The 15,881-nt window shown below is 45.9% G+C and overlaps 1 protein-coding gene across 1 annotated transcript; it reads left to right on the top strand.

The window, feature by feature from the left end:
- The first annotated feature begins 369 nt into the window (after positions 1-369).
- On the top strand, positions 370-12,651 carry IL2RB (interleukin 2 receptor subunit beta). The gene is made up of 10 exons (XM_030463230.1): positions 370-427; positions 1,684-1,781; positions 2,115-2,241; positions 3,708-3,804; positions 4,944-5,052; positions 6,014-6,162; positions 6,573-6,744; positions 8,503-8,599; positions 10,412-10,490; positions 11,824-12,651. The coding sequence occupies exons 2-10, from the start codon at positions 1,700-1,702 to the stop codon at positions 12,649-12,651; spliced, it is 1,740 nt and encodes a 579-aa protein (XP_030319090.1). The 5' UTR covers positions 370-427; positions 1,684-1,699.
- Positions 12,652-15,881: the final 3,230 nt, after the last annotated feature.

Raw genomic sequence — 15,881 nt, forward strand, 5'->3', positions numbered from 1 at the left:
ATCCCTCCACCCTTGTTTCTGCACCTATTGCTTTACCAGCAGGAAGTAGACGTGGTTTGGGGCTTTTTATTCTCGGCCTCACTAGCCTTTTCGATACTTCAGGGCCTCGTCTCAGTCTGAGAAGGCAAGCAAGCAGCAGCTTCCTGTGCAAAGGTGAGAGGGAGAAGACAGAGAGACCACGCGTGTTCAAGAGGAACAGCTCCACAGCAGAACCACTTGGCTGGAGGCTTCTCTCTCATCACTCCAGAAGCATTGGCTCTCAGCTGGACATGCATTGACCTAGAATATCTGGGTCCATCCTTCTCCCTTTCCCCCCCTTCCCCACTGCCCTCAGGGTTTGACATCCAGCACCTGCTTCCATCCAACCCAGCGACCTGGTCCCCAGAGGCTCCCTTCGTTTGGATCACAGGGTGCCTCGAGCTGGAAGGTAAAGGGCCCAGCTCTCTCCTGCAGAGGGGTAGCTGATCTGAAAAGTGTCTTGGAAGGAGTTTCAGTCTGACAAACTGAATCTTGCCGTTGGGGAGGGCTGAGCGTGTATTTATCTCTCCGTCTCTCCACAGCTCTCTCAAATCATACCCACATCTCACAGTCATGCTGCCTGCTTGCTTTCTCTCTCTCCTCTTTCTCTGTGAATATGTTGTCATCATGGTTTTTTGGTTCGGTTTTTTTTTTTCCTCTGAACCTAATCTTCTGTCATGACGGGAACTGATATTATGCCTCATACCAGCCCTTTATAAACCCTCTCTTCTCACTCCCCTGGCAGTGCCATCAGGGTCCAGCAGGGCTCTGCCTTGTTTTGCTCATCCCTGCCTGGGCTCCAGGCTTGCTGAGAAGTGAGGATGGTTGCTTCTTCAGTGGGCAGAGGCAGATCTCGAGGTAATTGTCTGGGTGGATGGGGAGAGGGGGAGGCTTGGATGAGAAGATCATAAGCCCAGTTTGTCTAATATGGAGCATAGCTGTACAGCCTTTGTAAGTCAAGGAGTCTTCCCTGGGTGCCACAGGCATATGAGGGGTGCTGCAGAGTATCCTAATTCCAAAGGCCAAATTTTCTGTCACACTAGAATACATGGCTCCTTTCAAGGCAGTGCAAGGTCTGTTTGTCAAGACCCTGTGTGACTATGTAGTATTTTATAATATGATAAAACCTTGCCTCCCCAGAACCTGGTAAACTCCTTCTTCTCCTTGATTTCCTCCCCTCTCTCACTCAAGCCGTTCAATATCTGCTTCCTAAACCACGATGAGCTTTGCAACTATCTTGTCAGTTGCAGCCAGAGACCCCTCTTACTCAGTGAGCACCCAGTTATTTCAACCCTACACTTGCTTACCAAAAAAAGAAGCTCTTCAACTCACAAGCCGTGCTCATGCAAGGCAGCATTCTCTACCTGAGTCAGCAACAGCCTGAAACAACACCCGTGGACTGCTGTGTGCTCACATGCTCTTGCAAACAGCCCAGCTCCGTTGCACTGCCAACAGTTTCAGTGATCAAAACACCCAAAGCAGGTAAACCATGAGGTGCTGAGGGAAAAATACAGACTCCAGAGTGGAAAGGGTCTGAGTTTCTGAGCCTGAAAGGTTTTCATGGGCAGTGAGCCCTGCTCTGGGTTAGAAGATGCCTCCCATGATATGACATCTTCCTAATTTGCATGCCTCAGATACACTGGGGGGGCATCTTCTCTCTTTCAGTGTGTCACCAGTACAGATGAAGCCCTCTTTGCTGCTGCTTTGTCACCTCTGGCTGAACAGCCTCACACCTCTCTTGTGGGCATCAGACTGGGCACAAGGTAAGGAGTGATTCTCTTCATCTGTGCCAGCTTGGCAAGCAGGGACGGGGAGATCAGCTGGAGGAGCGTTGTGTACCACAGTGTGTTATCCTGCAGTGCTTGTGTTGTAACATACAGCCAGAGTAAGCTGCAGTAGTTTAAGGTCTCTTGTGAGCACACCAGCCTCCAAGGACATAGAGAAGTGAATGGCTCTGCTTTTCTTACTTGGAGATGGTTAAGCAGCAGAAGAGTTGGTCTGTAGTTTTGGATGGGGCAGAACTGATGGGGGGACAGACAGCAACAAACGTCATTGCAAATTCAGCCATGCATTGTCCACCTCTTCTCTGTCAACAGGCACCTCCAGCCTAACATGCTGGTATGACTCACGGGCAACTCTCTTCTGTGACTGGAACTCAGGCAGAGACCTGGCTGAAGCACCATGTCAGCTGGAGATTTTATCCAAGTTCCCTCTCTGTTATAGGTGGGTGACCAGAGAAGTTGAGCAAAGTCAATGTTTTGAATGAAAAGTGTCCTGAAAAGTTTACTTCTTAGCTTAAATGAAGGTTCTTCCTCCCCAGGCCAGGTGTAGTGGAGCCACACAGCCTAGAAGTTTCACCTTGAACTCCCTCTCTAACCTCACCTGAGCTGAAATGCTGACCACTGCTCAAACAGTTTAGCATAGACCATCTTCCAGCTCCATAGCTCTGACTGTGCTTCATTTTCCAGAAATTCCTTTTGCTTGAGAGCCACCCTCTGTATTGAAAGGTATTTTCAATGGAAAAGGAGAATGTAGAAAGATGGGGGAGGAAGAGCTTGAACTGAAGCTATGCAGGGGCCCACTACCCATTGCCAGGATGATCTGGGATGCTGTCCCCTGAGTGTCCCCTGCTGAGTGACAATAGATGACAGAATGCATTGTTCCCCTCATCTTCCCTGGCCCTTTCATCTCTCTTGGTTCATGATGTTTTCCTCTCCCACATGTTTCCTAGCAGAGGGGTAGGTGTGTGGCCAGTACCACAGTGGGGGTTGGATGAGTCTCTGTGGTCTCAAGTATGACATCTTCAGCCAAGAGACTCACCAGCATGCCCCGAGGCTCCCCTTGGTGCCTGTCACAAGGATAGGCTGAATGTGGGTGGATTGCTCCTAAATGTCATAGAGATGCCTGCAATGGGGTAAGCTTGACAAATATATTCTGAGACCTTGTGCAAAGACTGAGAAAGCCAAAACATTGCTCAGTGGGACTGAATCACCGTGGCTGCTGATGGATTTTGGGCTGGATTTGGAGCTGTACCATTGCCTGACCAGGGCTCTAAGATACTACCTCTCCGGCAAGTCCCAGGCTATTCTGACCTTACAGCTGGAGCAGCCAGCTCAGTTCTGTACCCCTCAGCTGCAATTCCACCCTGCCACCCCCTGTGCTCATATTAGGCTGTCCAACCACTCTTGTCAGAGCAGAATAGAGGTCATGTGTGACATACAGTCCTGGCTAACTGGGATGAGACCTGTTTCAGAAGATATACCTCACTGAGATCCTACAGGACTCTCAGTTGCTTGAAGAAGTCATGTAAACCCTAGAGGGGCTGAAATAGCTGCCTGTCTTCCAGGTCCATGGTGGTGCAGCTGTGGACAGGGTTCTTCATGCCCTGTGGTATCAACAGGAAGCAAAGAGGGTAGCAAGAGGGTTTTATGAAGACTTGGAAATGGGAAACTTACTGTTACCTTTGGCTAGGAATAACCGGGATTCTTTGACTCCCATTGTGCCAGCACATAAAATTTGCCTGAGTGATCCAGTGGGGAGGAGAGGTGGGATTACAGACTTGATGTAACCTGTTCAGCAAATTATGGTAGGATGCAAAATGCCTTGAATGGCCTTTAGGGTTACATAAAATTTAATGAAACACAAAATAGTCTCCGCAACTCATTGGAGGTCTCCTGCTTAAAACCCAGGTCACTTGAAAAAATCAGGGAGCACTGTGAATTGCTCAAGGCAGAACACATGACAGGACTGAGGAGATGCATCAAGACCTTCAACAAAAACAGTAATGTAAGTAATTAATTTGGGATGTCTTGACAAGTGACAAGATAGAAAAGATTTGTGTGTGGATTCGGAGTATATAAACAGTGTGACTCCCATAAACAGTATAAAAACCCAAACCTAATCCTTGACTTTGGGCCTGGGATTGATCTTGAACTTGTTCATTGCTGAAAACACATCACCCTTGTGGGATCCCCTGCTGGAAGGATTGGCTACGTTGCGAGCTGGTCCATGCTGTCCTTAATCATGCAGAAGATATGGACAGACAGACAGTCACAATTACCTGTATTTGGCCCTAATGTCTTCCTCTTAGGAGGGATTTACACTACCATCAACTCTGAGGTCACCTCTTGACCTCATTTTCCTTGAAGAGGTCAGTACCATTTTCCAGATCATTAAGAACTGTGAAGCCTGGTTAGGTATGTTCAATGCAAGATGCAGCAGCAACACATCACTGGGGCTAATGGTGATGCAAATCCTTCAGCTATTATTCTTTATCTAAATCAGTTATTTTTAGACTTCCTTCAGTCATATCCAGAATTACTGCAGCCTTTATGTTTCAGAAAAAAACCACCCAAATATGAGCTAATTGTCCTTATCGATAAAGTCACAACCAGTTCAAATGACAGACAAGCTTTCTTGCATTTATTTGCACATCATGTATCAACATGGTAGTGTTGATAAACAGCTCCAAAACCTTTTGTTTCTTATCAAGCTAGTTTCCCAATTTTTTATTTAATACTCTATGATGTAAATGTCTTCTTAGTATCACTGCATTTTAGGAGTAATTTTTGATACTAACACTGTTTCAATCTTACCAATAAACACAAAATGTTTTACTAAAAATATTTCTTCTCAATGAATCTCACTGATAGAAATTAATTCCTTTTCTGCTTAGAAGATACAGCAGTCCTAGCAGATTAGCATAACATCATATTTTGTACTCTTCTCACCAGTGAAAAAAATCCAACCACAAGTAGAAGTCTTTGAGTCCTCTACTCACCACTGAGGCTTATACCTTTCAACCACAAATATCAACCCTATTGACTGTCAAGAATTTCTAAATCTCTTATGTATAGGCAATGCTTAGAAATATGAATGCTTATTTATGAGGCTTCAGTGGTGCTAATGGTAAATTTTCCTTGCAGACTCAGTGCTTCACCACTGCAGACCGTCTGACCATGTCTGTGCACTGCCAGATTGGAGAGAATGGGACTATACCTGTGCAAATAGAAAATTTCAGTCCACTTGCAAATAGTGAGTACTCATCTGTCTTGCAATCTCTGAGGCTTCTCCACAAAATTATAGGTGATTTCTCTGCCCCATCCACTCCTATACAACACTGTAGATGATTTTAGACATCTGTCCTTTCCTTTCCTCCTGCTACAGTTGGCATAGGTGAACCATGTTGAGTCCTGCCACTTGCACCTCTAATGTGCAATGCCATGCCAGCAAGTATCCTGTCCAGGATCTATCCTGCCCGTTTCTATCCTGTCCAGTATCTGGGACACTGCTGAGTGAGAGTGCTTTGCACTAGGAGTTCTGGGTTCAAACAGGGAATGGCAACTCAGCTGACTCCCTGAACTATGCTACAGGGAAGAGGCAAAGTATTCCCTTTCCCCTCTGATCAAATATGTGCTTCCGCCATCCTTTAAGCCAGCTTTGTTGTTCATCAGCCTTTGCTGAAAAGATTCAGCCCACTTATCCAGCAGAAAAAACATCTGCTTGGCTCATTTTTTGCTGGATGTGTGAACTTACCTGGCTCAAGGAAAGGTCCAGTAGCGCTGCTGCAAGGTGAGGTGCAGTAAGGCATGGCTGGAGTCAGGGGTTGGAAAGAATTAGCCTGTGTAACTCCATCCCATGTGGCTATAGCTCTCTGGAAGAGCAGTCAGGAAGCAGCTAGCTCAATGATGTTCCATTCCTGTTGGTACAAATGCCCTGTGGATCACCTATATAAGATAGGATGTATGGCCCTGTGGGATAACATCGACTCAAGGGAGGACCTGCCTTTAACATAGTTGGAAGGCAATAGGACTTCTGTCTTCAGTGACAGTGAGGAAGGAGGAACATTGGGGGGGAGCTCACTAACCATCTCACATGGCTGTGGCTGGAGTCTGTGAGCACATCCAAGACACCAGTCCTGCTGCTGTGGGGCTTGCAGTGCAGCCCTGTTATGGACAGTGTGGAGGAATCAGTTCTGTTCCTTCTCTCTCTCCAGTAAAGCTGAGGCCTCCAGGAAATCTTCAGCTCGTTAGCAAAAGTGACAACATCTACAACTTAACGTGGAGCCTGAATATTTCCTCTCACTATTTGGATGGGGAGAGAGAATACCAAGTGCGGTACCGAACCACGAGTCAGTCCTGGGAGGTGAGTACTGAGTGGGGCACTGGTACAAATCCTGGTCTTCTTTATGTCACCCAGGAGGTGCTCCTGAGCCTTCTCTCAGGACAACAGTTTTAATGAAGCTGGAGAGCAGATGACATCCTGCCACTCTTTTGTCTGTGCCACCTGCTGCCAGCATTTGGTGATGATATGAAGGTAGACAGGAATCCTATTTTACTTTGTGCTGTCACAAAGAAATCTGGGCAGCTCCAGGACAGTCCTGAAAAGGATGAAAAACCAAAATGAAGAAGACCTGTCATCCAGGGTGAACAAGCAGTGCACAAGGTGTAGGAAGCCGAGACAGCTTCTCTCTGAGATCCTTGAAAAAGACAAGTACATGAGGCTGTAAGCCACGGCAAGGTGTTGATGGTGCTCTAATTTTGCCTTTCTCCCAGGAGGCCAAGAACTTCTCCATTGTTCAGGACCAGATGTGGGTGAGGTTTGAGAACCTCTCCCCTGACCTGAAATATGAGGCAGCTGTCCGTGCAAGACCAAGTGCCTCGAGTACCTTCAAAGGTGTGTGGAGCGACTGGAGTGAGACAATACTGTGGAGGACACCTGGAAAACGTAAGGATCAGAGTCAGGCAGCCTGGCCTGGAGGGGAAAGAGGAGACTGAGGGAAAAAAAGGTGGAAGGGACAAGCAGGCTGAGAAATTGGAGGAAACCAAGTAGGGAGTAGTGTATTAACCAAACAGCAATAGAAAGATTGGAAACAATTTGTACCTCCTAATGTGTTAGGTCACACTGGCTCAACGGGACTTAAGGGCAAAGACTCCCCTGACCCCAAAAGAACCTCTCTGATTCCAGAAGCCAGGCCAAATCTGCAGGATGTAAATCAGAGACTGCTTCCATAGAGCAGTAAGAGCAGATATCTGACCTGCAGAAGCAGTGGCCATGACTGGCATTTTCCCAGGTGCTCCTGGGACCTAGGAACATAAATTCAGATTTCTAAGAAGGCCCAATTCTTTAGAGCCATTGATGGAAACAGAGCACTCAGCTCTTGAACCAAAGAAGACCTGAGCCTAGGAATCAAAGTCTCATGGAGAATGAAAGAGATTTACATGTGTGTAAGTCTTTTCAAAAAAGGCCTGCTGGGACATGCATCGGTCATTATCATGAACCACGGCGTGGAGGACATCTCCAGCCTTAAAAGATAGTGCCCTGAGCAAGTCTCTTCAGTGAGTCATTGGCTGTGGTCTCTTTCACTTATTTTCTGGAAAATAAGCAGATAGAAGTTACTCCATTTCATGCCAACCCCCACTCTGCCCCTGCTCAGCCCCTCCCTGTTGTGCTCAGTGCTGGTATATAAACAGAGGAGCTATGTTTAGAAAGGGCACTGTGTTGCTGTGGCGATCAAATTTTGACAGTGTGTGATGTCAATGAACAGGATACAGCTGCAACCAGTTGTCATAGCAACCAAGACCCAAAGATAACCAGGGTACCAGAGGCAGAGGAGACAAAATGATCTTAGTAGCATCTCAAGGACAGACAAAGAAAGAATGTCCTAAAAATGTCTCTTCCTTCTTTTATTTTGCTCTGCTCTCTCACAACTACTCCAGAGGAGCTCTGCAGGCCCAGACCAAGGGGTACTAGGGATGGAGATGAGGGTAGCAGGCAGAGGAGACTGGCACCAGAATAGCAAGGCAAAAAAAAAAGTGTACTATGGAGATGTGTGTGAAAGAGACACATTAAGTTTGAGATAATTCCAAACAAGCCTGAGGAGTGCTGGCAGTGCCAGTAATGTGGAAAGTCAGTCTCTTTCTTCTAATCCTACAACCCAAATACCAAAATCATCATGTGGTGGAAAGTTGTAAACTTCCTAGCTTGATAAAGCTTTCTTACACCTCCCTAAAGAAGCCTAAGGAAGATCCCTAATATTTCCCATCCTTTGTCTTCCTGCCTTCTTGTAGACCCATGAATCTCATGATTCCGTCTCTCTCACCAACTCATAATGCTGTTTGAAGTCTTGGATCCCATTTATGCTGATTTTACAAATCTCTGCATCCCTTTGAAAAGATACGGTTGATGGACACTTTATTCAACCAGCAGACTGCCATCTCATCTGTGGCAACTCCCACCTCTGATATTGTTATGAACAGGGAGTTCAAGATGTTCAGCACCAATAACTTATTAACCAATGCCAAGTGCAGTCTGAATCCCAGTTTAGCCCAATGACATCTTGTACAACACAGCAGAACTCATTTATCTAACCTGGATGGTATAATTTTATATCACTGGTCACCTTGAACTGCTGTGGAAGGTCTGCAGCTACCGCCTTCAGGATTCTGGCTAAATTTTCACTGCAACTCTCTCACTCTCTCTCAGAAACATCCCAGCCATTCCTGCCAGCTCTTATAGTGATCACCTGCATCTTCGTGATCATGGGGACTGCCTTCCTCAGTAACTTATGGAGCCTGAAATGGTAAGTGAGAATCACTTTTTCCTCTCCGTTCCTCTCCTGTACCTGTGTGTCTTACCAGGGTTATTTTTCACTTGGCATTACTCAGAATAGACAGTGACTTAAAAATATGCTGTATAGCTCAACCTTTTGAGGCTGACATACGTCTAGGGAGATCTATCACCACCCAGTGTGTGTGGTTCCACAATCAATGTGCTGCACTCCTGTGACTTGGTGTCACGCACCTGGCTGAATTCAGAAAAGCTGCTGCAGCACTTCTGTTGTCTATGGATAGGAGTGGTGTCTTCTGGCATGGATGCACCAAAATGGCTTCTTAAAAAGCAGACCATTGTGTTGAGCTCTCCATCAGTAGGAAGGCCCAAGCAATCCTAGGTACCACTACTTTCTCGTTTAGTTTAGCACTCCAGCAAGAGCTCAGGTAAGAAGTAGTGGCATTTGATCTGTAGTCAAAACAAGGAGTATGATTCTTCCTCTCCTTGGTCTGTGCAGTCCTGAAGTGTCTCATCACATACCAGTAAATATTTACATGGTGCTTCAAAGATATCTTTGCCAGAGCTTCTACCCAGGCACTGCTTTTATACAGGACTGAAGAAGTCTCACAAGGTTACTCAGTGTAATAATATGGAGAGTGATGTGTCAGAATGGTTGAGGATGGAAATGGCCTAAGGCTTTCTCATCTCAGGATAGGAGCAGAGAAGCTGGATGCTGATGTTCATGGGAGGGGGTGGGGAGAAACATTCTCAGGGATGAGGCAGCAGAGTCTGGTATAGTTTCTAAGGAAAGAAGGAAATTAGTGTTGAAGGAAGATGGATACTGAGAAAATCACTGGCTATTTTGTTTTACCTTGAGTCATGACACAAGGGTGAGGAAGCTATATGAGCCAATTATGTGGCATAGAAAGAGATAAAAAGGGCTCTTTTCTGTACAGAGTATAATTAACCTGGGGGAATTGGATGGAAAATAATGCTGAGGTAAGATCCAAAGAAGGATTAGACATGCATGAATAAAAATAGCATCTGCAGTGATGTAAGGTAGTTTATATGCAAGAACTAGCAAATTCTGATGCTTCAGAGAGTACACTGATTGCCTGCCGAGGTCAGGCGGGTTTTTCCTTAGAGCATTCCACACCAAAGCTTCAGCAAAGGGCTGACAGGATCAGCCAATCTCCCTGAAGGACTGAGGAGCAGATTATTCATGGGGCCTCAGGATGACAACAAAATGGATCCAGTAAAGTAGAGACCGCTGGGTTGGTGCAAGGTGTGCTCAGATGGCTTGCAAGGCCTGTGTGTCTGTCTACACCACACAGTGTCCTGCTAACAGGACAGAGAGACAGCTGTGGGACAGCTTTGCCATCAGTGGTCCTGTTAAGGCCACGTGGTCCTCTGACTTATTGTGGTGGCAGCAAAGCAAAGAGGGGGCAACTCAAAACAGCTAGAGCTTGGAAACAAGGAAGGGAGACCTGCCCAGATTGACATCAGGATGGGGATCCAAGGGGGCAGGTGGAGAAGTTAAGGTGACCAGCTAAGGCAGGGAAGAAACTAGTGAACTGCAGGTTGTGCTTCCCAAGGGAAGAGGAAGAAAGGAGTGCATTGTCCAATTCCAGGTTTAACTGCCTCATCTTTATAGCCCTCATCTCAGCTACTGCATTTCAGGCTACTCAGGGGCAAGGAGAGCCCCCAGGATTGTTCTTATTTTACTTCTCCTCCATGTCAGGGTAGTACCCACAAGCTCCCTCCTGTGCCCACCACAGAACCAGTTTGGTCAGGTCAGGATTAGGTCCTGTTTTGTTCCTCCTTGTCATTCTTTTTTCTCAAGGTTTAAGAAGATCCTGAAGATCCCAGACCCCAAGAAGTTCTTTCCCACGCTTGTTTCAGTCCACGGAGGTGATATTCAGGTATGAGACAGGGGAGGGGGACCCATGGCTATGAGGGAGAAATGAGGGAAAGGAGGGTGCAGCTGCACACACCCAGAGCAACCAGCTGGCTGCCAGGCCCACATGTGCACACACAACACACGTAGCTGTAGCACCAGCTGCTGGGTTCTCCACTTGAATTTTATTTTCTGACCTTCTAAAATCTGATGTTGAGCTGAAGCACCTCTAATTACAGAACCAAAAAGTAGCAAACCACATAAGCCTCAGCACCCTACTCTCCTAACAGGGAGCCTGAAAGAAAGCAGGGGACCTGCAGGAGGGAATGTGGCCTCTTAGATCTTCTTCCTTCTACCCCACTTCGGTCCCCCCCTGCCTGCCCTAGGCTGCCTGGCTCTTCCCCAGATTTCCTCCTGTGATCCCCTTCTCCTGGCTGTGAGCCTTTCATCTGCTCCCAGTGGGAATTACCATCACTCTGGATGGCACTCCAGTGTTTTCTGCACTCCTTTTCTCTCTTTTCTTTCTTTCTTCCACCCCCAATTACACCCTGCCCCTAATCTCTCCACGAGGATGGGCAGCTGCAAGGAGACTATTGCCATTCTGAGCAGCAACACAGGGAGTGTCAGATACAAGATGTGGGAGGTGATGCCAAGGGGGGATCTCACTTTAAGAAGGCTGGAAACAAACTGCAGGAAGTCCAGAGGACAGCAAAGCTTTGGAAAAGCCCAAGATCAAAAAGCTTTAGAAAGCTTAGACTATTGGGGAAGAGTGCAGAGTAGGGGTGCAGAGTGTGCAGCAGGCAGCAAAGATGTTTTTCCACTGCAGAAAAAAGAGTTGGATATTATCACGAGTTTATTTTTAAGGATAATTATACACAGCAGGATGTCAGTCATTACGAGTGTGGAAATCCATGCACAAGGGACCAGGAAAAGCACTTTTGACATGGGGCTAGACATGTAGAAGTATCAGAAAATTGTTCAGCACCTAGAAAAAGTTTGCAGAAGACACATCCCAGTACTGCTTTTCATGTTTCCACCTTCATTTCTTGTTATGGTCTTGTAATTTTTTTTCTTTCTTTCACTTTACTTCTCCATCCTCTGTTTGCCCCTCCAGAAATCTCAAACCACAGGCTTGCAATATCTGCTCTTGATTTCAAAGTGACATAAATTTATATTCTCTCTGAAAATCCTGTAGATGTGACATCACAAATGTGAATTTCCCCTTCTTCCCTCCCCCCCAGCTTGAATAGAGAAAAGGTTCCTTTATTGCTGTGGGCACTGAGGAAAGCAAACCTTTGGTTCCTTACTAAATGAAATACTGTGGTGTAACAGTCTCTCTTCTGTTTCTTCCCCATCAGAAATGGTTCTCCTCCCCATTCTCCACATCTTCCTACTGTATGAACAGCACAACCCCAGAGATCTCCATGCTCGAGGTGATGCAGAAGAATGACCAGGAATCCCAGTTTATGCTTTCCAAGGGAACCTTGACTCCTGATCCTCCCATAGAAACCAGTGGGCATTCTGTATCCAGCTGCTTCACCAACCAAGGCTACTTCTTCTTCCACCTTCCCAGCTCCTTTGAGATTGAGCCCTGTCAAGTCTACTTCACCTATGAGCCTTTCATCCAAGAGGGCAGTGGCAGTGAGGATGGAGAATCTTACCATGCTCTCCCCTCCCCAGGCCTCTGCACACTGGCAGAGGACGTTCCTGTGTTGTCCCAAAACTTCCTTCACTGTAGCAAGGCAACTCAGGCTTTCCAAAACAGCTCTTTCCTTAAAGAAACACAAGGTGAAGCCCAACAGACTCTGGCTACTTCTGGGGTTTTTCAGTCAGGTGAAGGCACCTCACCAACAACATTTCTGAAGCAGGGTGAGAAGGTGATGGACAAAACATCTTTAGAACCTGCTGAAGCCTCGTGCCAGATGGACACTGACTTTTCTGACCCACCAGACCTTTGTGGAAGAGATAAAACTGATGTACTGGAGGGGAGTGGGAAGGTACACCCTCCAATTGACCCATATACACCAGCAGCACACACCATCTCTTCTTTCTCTCAGCCTTCACCTCTAAGGCAAAGCCAGGATGAAAATCCATGCAGAACAGCCTTCTCCAGCCAGTTCCCAAACACTGGTGCCTACCTTTCCATGAAGGACCTCCAAAGCCAATACAGCCATTGTTCTGTCTAGGATCTACAGGAGGAAACTCACAGGTGGGAAAGGCCTTCTCTTCATGGAAGTTTTTGTAATGAGGACATCAATGTGACTTCAGCATCAAACCCACTGGGACTATTCTTCCTTTAATGAGGCTGGAGAGCACAATTACTGTAGAGGGCTGCAAAACCAGAAAAGGGATCGAATGGACAAGGTGTAGATTCACAGCTGGCTACGTGTATAACACGAATTCCCAGGGTAGAGTATTAGTGAAAATGACTCAAAGGGCATTTTGCATGGAGAACTCAGTTAGTGGACAGTAAAGCAACATGCAGAGAATGATAAAGGCACATTTAAGGCTGTTTAGCAGGTACACAGTTAATGGAGCTGTAGAAAGCTGATTCATAAGCATACAGGCCATCAAGGATTCACCTTCATAACTGAACCTGTTTCTCTGCTATTGCAGGATCCAGTGCCATAGAAACCTCTTCGTACGCTGCTCAAGTGACATCCCAAATGTCATCTGTGTGACTTTTTTTCCCAGACCCTGGTAAGAGGCTGTGCCAGACCTCCCAAGCTCTTCATCTCGATATAAAATAGCACTGAGCTTTGAGGCTGAGCAGGCATATGATCCATTTGCTTTGTCACAGCCTAAAAACCTCTAATAAGAGAGAGAAATGCCTGAATAAGTGTATATGAGATTTTGTACAAGGGATAGGAGCACTGCTGCTCCTGTATAAAAAAAATATTTTTTTTTATTGCTGGGGTGAAAAAAAAAAAAAAGAACGAAGACATCCTGATTGACCAAGGGTGTAATTTTTGTCTGTTGTCCCCACTTCACTTTTCAATCAGATTACATTCTGAGCTACTCAGTCTCGCTTTAGACTCCAGTCTCTAAGGTCATCTCAGAGCCACAACTTCATCAGTTGTCTAAGCAGTTCAGTTTAAAAAGAAATCTCCATTAATGGGTTAAAAAAACTGGGGAAATCCCCTCTCCACTCCCCATTTCTTCTAGGCCTGATGATGGCAGTAAAAAAAAGACCGCACACAATTTCCCATTCTTGCTGCAATATTTTTCATGAAATTGAAAGCCTCTCTGTTCTGCTGGCAAAATACGTTTTTTTGATTACGATAAGCTGATTGCAGAATAGTTCATCCCACATCCTGTATTAGTGGAAAACATCACAACAGTGCTGTCCATTCCTTCCATTGCTCAAGGGAAACCACTGCTTAATGAGCAGCAAAGATGTGGTGAATAACCTCAGAAAACCAACCCCCGAATCAGCACCTTTGCTGGAAAGAAAACCTCAATCCACTCAAAACTGGGGATAGCAAAGACAACATTTTTTTTTAACAGTTTTATTTTTTAATCTACATTTGCTTCTCTGGGTTGAGAAAAAGTAGCACAGAAGAAAGAGGAAAAGTGCAGAAGAAAAAGGAAGGCAAAAGAAGACAAGATGTTCTTCTTACCTCTGTCTTTGCAGTCAATATCTGCACTGTCTGTCTGCTTTCTTGCCATATTTCTGGACTACTCAGAGCAGAAAAATACCAGCCTTGAGCTAAAGATCTTTCTGTTAAGGGTTTTTGTATCAAAAAGGTCAAGGATATAAAACTTGTTGGTACCTCTATCACCCCTGTGAGTATCACCCAGAGCCAACTCTTCCCTGCCTCTGTACATGCATGGAGCTTCCCTTTTGTCCCAGTCACACACTGTTACCTGACCTTGCATTATGCAGCATGAATGTCATTATAAGTCCAAGCTAACAGTCACCCACTGGCTTGGATTTCAGCTCAAAAAAGCTGCTCAAAGAAGAGCTGAGCCTGTCAGCAGCTGAGAGGGCTGGTGCAGCTAAGCCCCTCTTCTCATCAGCTTCTTCACTTGTCTCAAGAAGTGGATTGCTGTCTCCAGGAGACAGCAGGTGAAGAAGACCCTACAGCTTCACAGATAGGTAAGCACCAGGCTTGCCCAGCTGTTTGTTGTACATTGAGAATCTTCCCAGGTGGACTTTTGGAAGAGACACTGAATCCCTTGCCCCTGATGGGCAATTTGCTATCTCACATGGGTCAAGGATCCTAGTTGTACCGATGGTTGTCCTGTCCCAGTGTAGATCTTCATAAGCTCCTTAATTATTCTTGCTGCAGAGTACAAAAGAAAAACTTTGCCTCTCTGTAAATAAAAGAAATATTAAGGAATCTACAGTGGTTTTCTGTCCTTTGGGCTGGGCAGAAAGGATTAACAGCTTTTCTAAACAGGGGACTAAGCAAAGCTCTGCCGGGACCAATACACCTTTAGCTCTCCTTCCTTCTTCTTTCCCCAGGGGATTCAGCCATCTAAACCAAAACACTAAGTTGTAAGTGATCCTATCTTAAGCCCCTGAGGACCATGCTTTGGGCTCAAGATTCCACAACCACCACCCCACCTTCCTCCCTTAATGAAAATGCTGACAGCTTTCAGACTGTCAGCACTGCATTCTCAGCCATACTGAGCGTGAATGTGTGACACACTGTGGCAGGAAGAGCTCAGCATCAGATCTAGTGATAACTGGACCTTTCTTCCAGGAAGACAAGATCATGTGGTCTCAATATGTGAATAACCCAGGCTGTGAATACCACAGGCATAACACTCTCAGTGGTACGGGGACCTTTCTCTGCCAGGTCCCCAAGACCTCTTTGGAAATGTCAAAGGGGGAGTGGCCCCTTCTCAAGCTGATGTGTGTGTGGTTTGTAACACCACAGAAAGATGCTGTGACAGTGTCCATCAGCACCAGATGCAAACCAAAGATGAAAGCCAGCACGGTGTGGAAAATATTGAGCTAATGGCCACAGATATGAATCCTCTCTTTATCTTAAGCCCCAAGACAGCAAAGATAGCCATCATTTCTCTCATCTTCCTCTTCCCAAGATACCTTGTTTGTAAATAGGCAAGATCAGTCTCAGCCCCCTCCCACAGCCCTTCCTTTTCTTTTGCTGTGAAGAAGTGGAAAGTCAAGGGTACTTGCAGTAAAGGAATTCCTCTAAAGTCAGATCTCATCAAGGTTTCAGGTCCTTGACTGATTCAAAAGCCTGTGGTGATAGATGTGGTATGTATGCTTGCTTAGATAGATGAGATTAAGATTCTGTATCTTTTGTTCTGCTGAAAACACCAGAGAAGAAGAAGGGTTCTTTCCAAGAAAGAGCAATACAAAAAAGTAAGGTCTCTGGCACTGGGAAATATCCTCAGCTGGATGCTGACAAGCCCTCATATCATAAGCTTGGGAAAGCCATAT

The sequence above is a fragment of the Calypte anna genome, chromosome 1 (assembly GCF_003957555.1).
Source record: "Calypte anna isolate BGI_N300 chromosome 1, bCalAnn1_v1.p, whole genome shotgun sequence".
NCBI classification, from domain to species: Eukaryota; Metazoa; Chordata; class Aves; order Apodiformes; family Trochilidae; genus Calypte; species Calypte anna.

Coding starts and splice junctions, on each gene's coding strand:
- IL2RB (XM_030463230.1), top strand. CDS start 1,700: ATGAAGCCCTCTTTGCTGCTGCTTTGTCACCTCTGGCTGAACAGCCTC. Junction 5,053..6,013: donor TTTCAGTCCACTTGCAAATA/GTGAGTACTCAT, acceptor CTCTCTCTCCAG/TAAAGCTGAGGCCTCCAGGA. Junction 6,163..6,572: donor CCACGAGTCAGTCCTGGGAG/GTGAGTACTGAG, acceptor CCTTTCTCCCAG/GAGGCCAAGAACTTCTCCAT.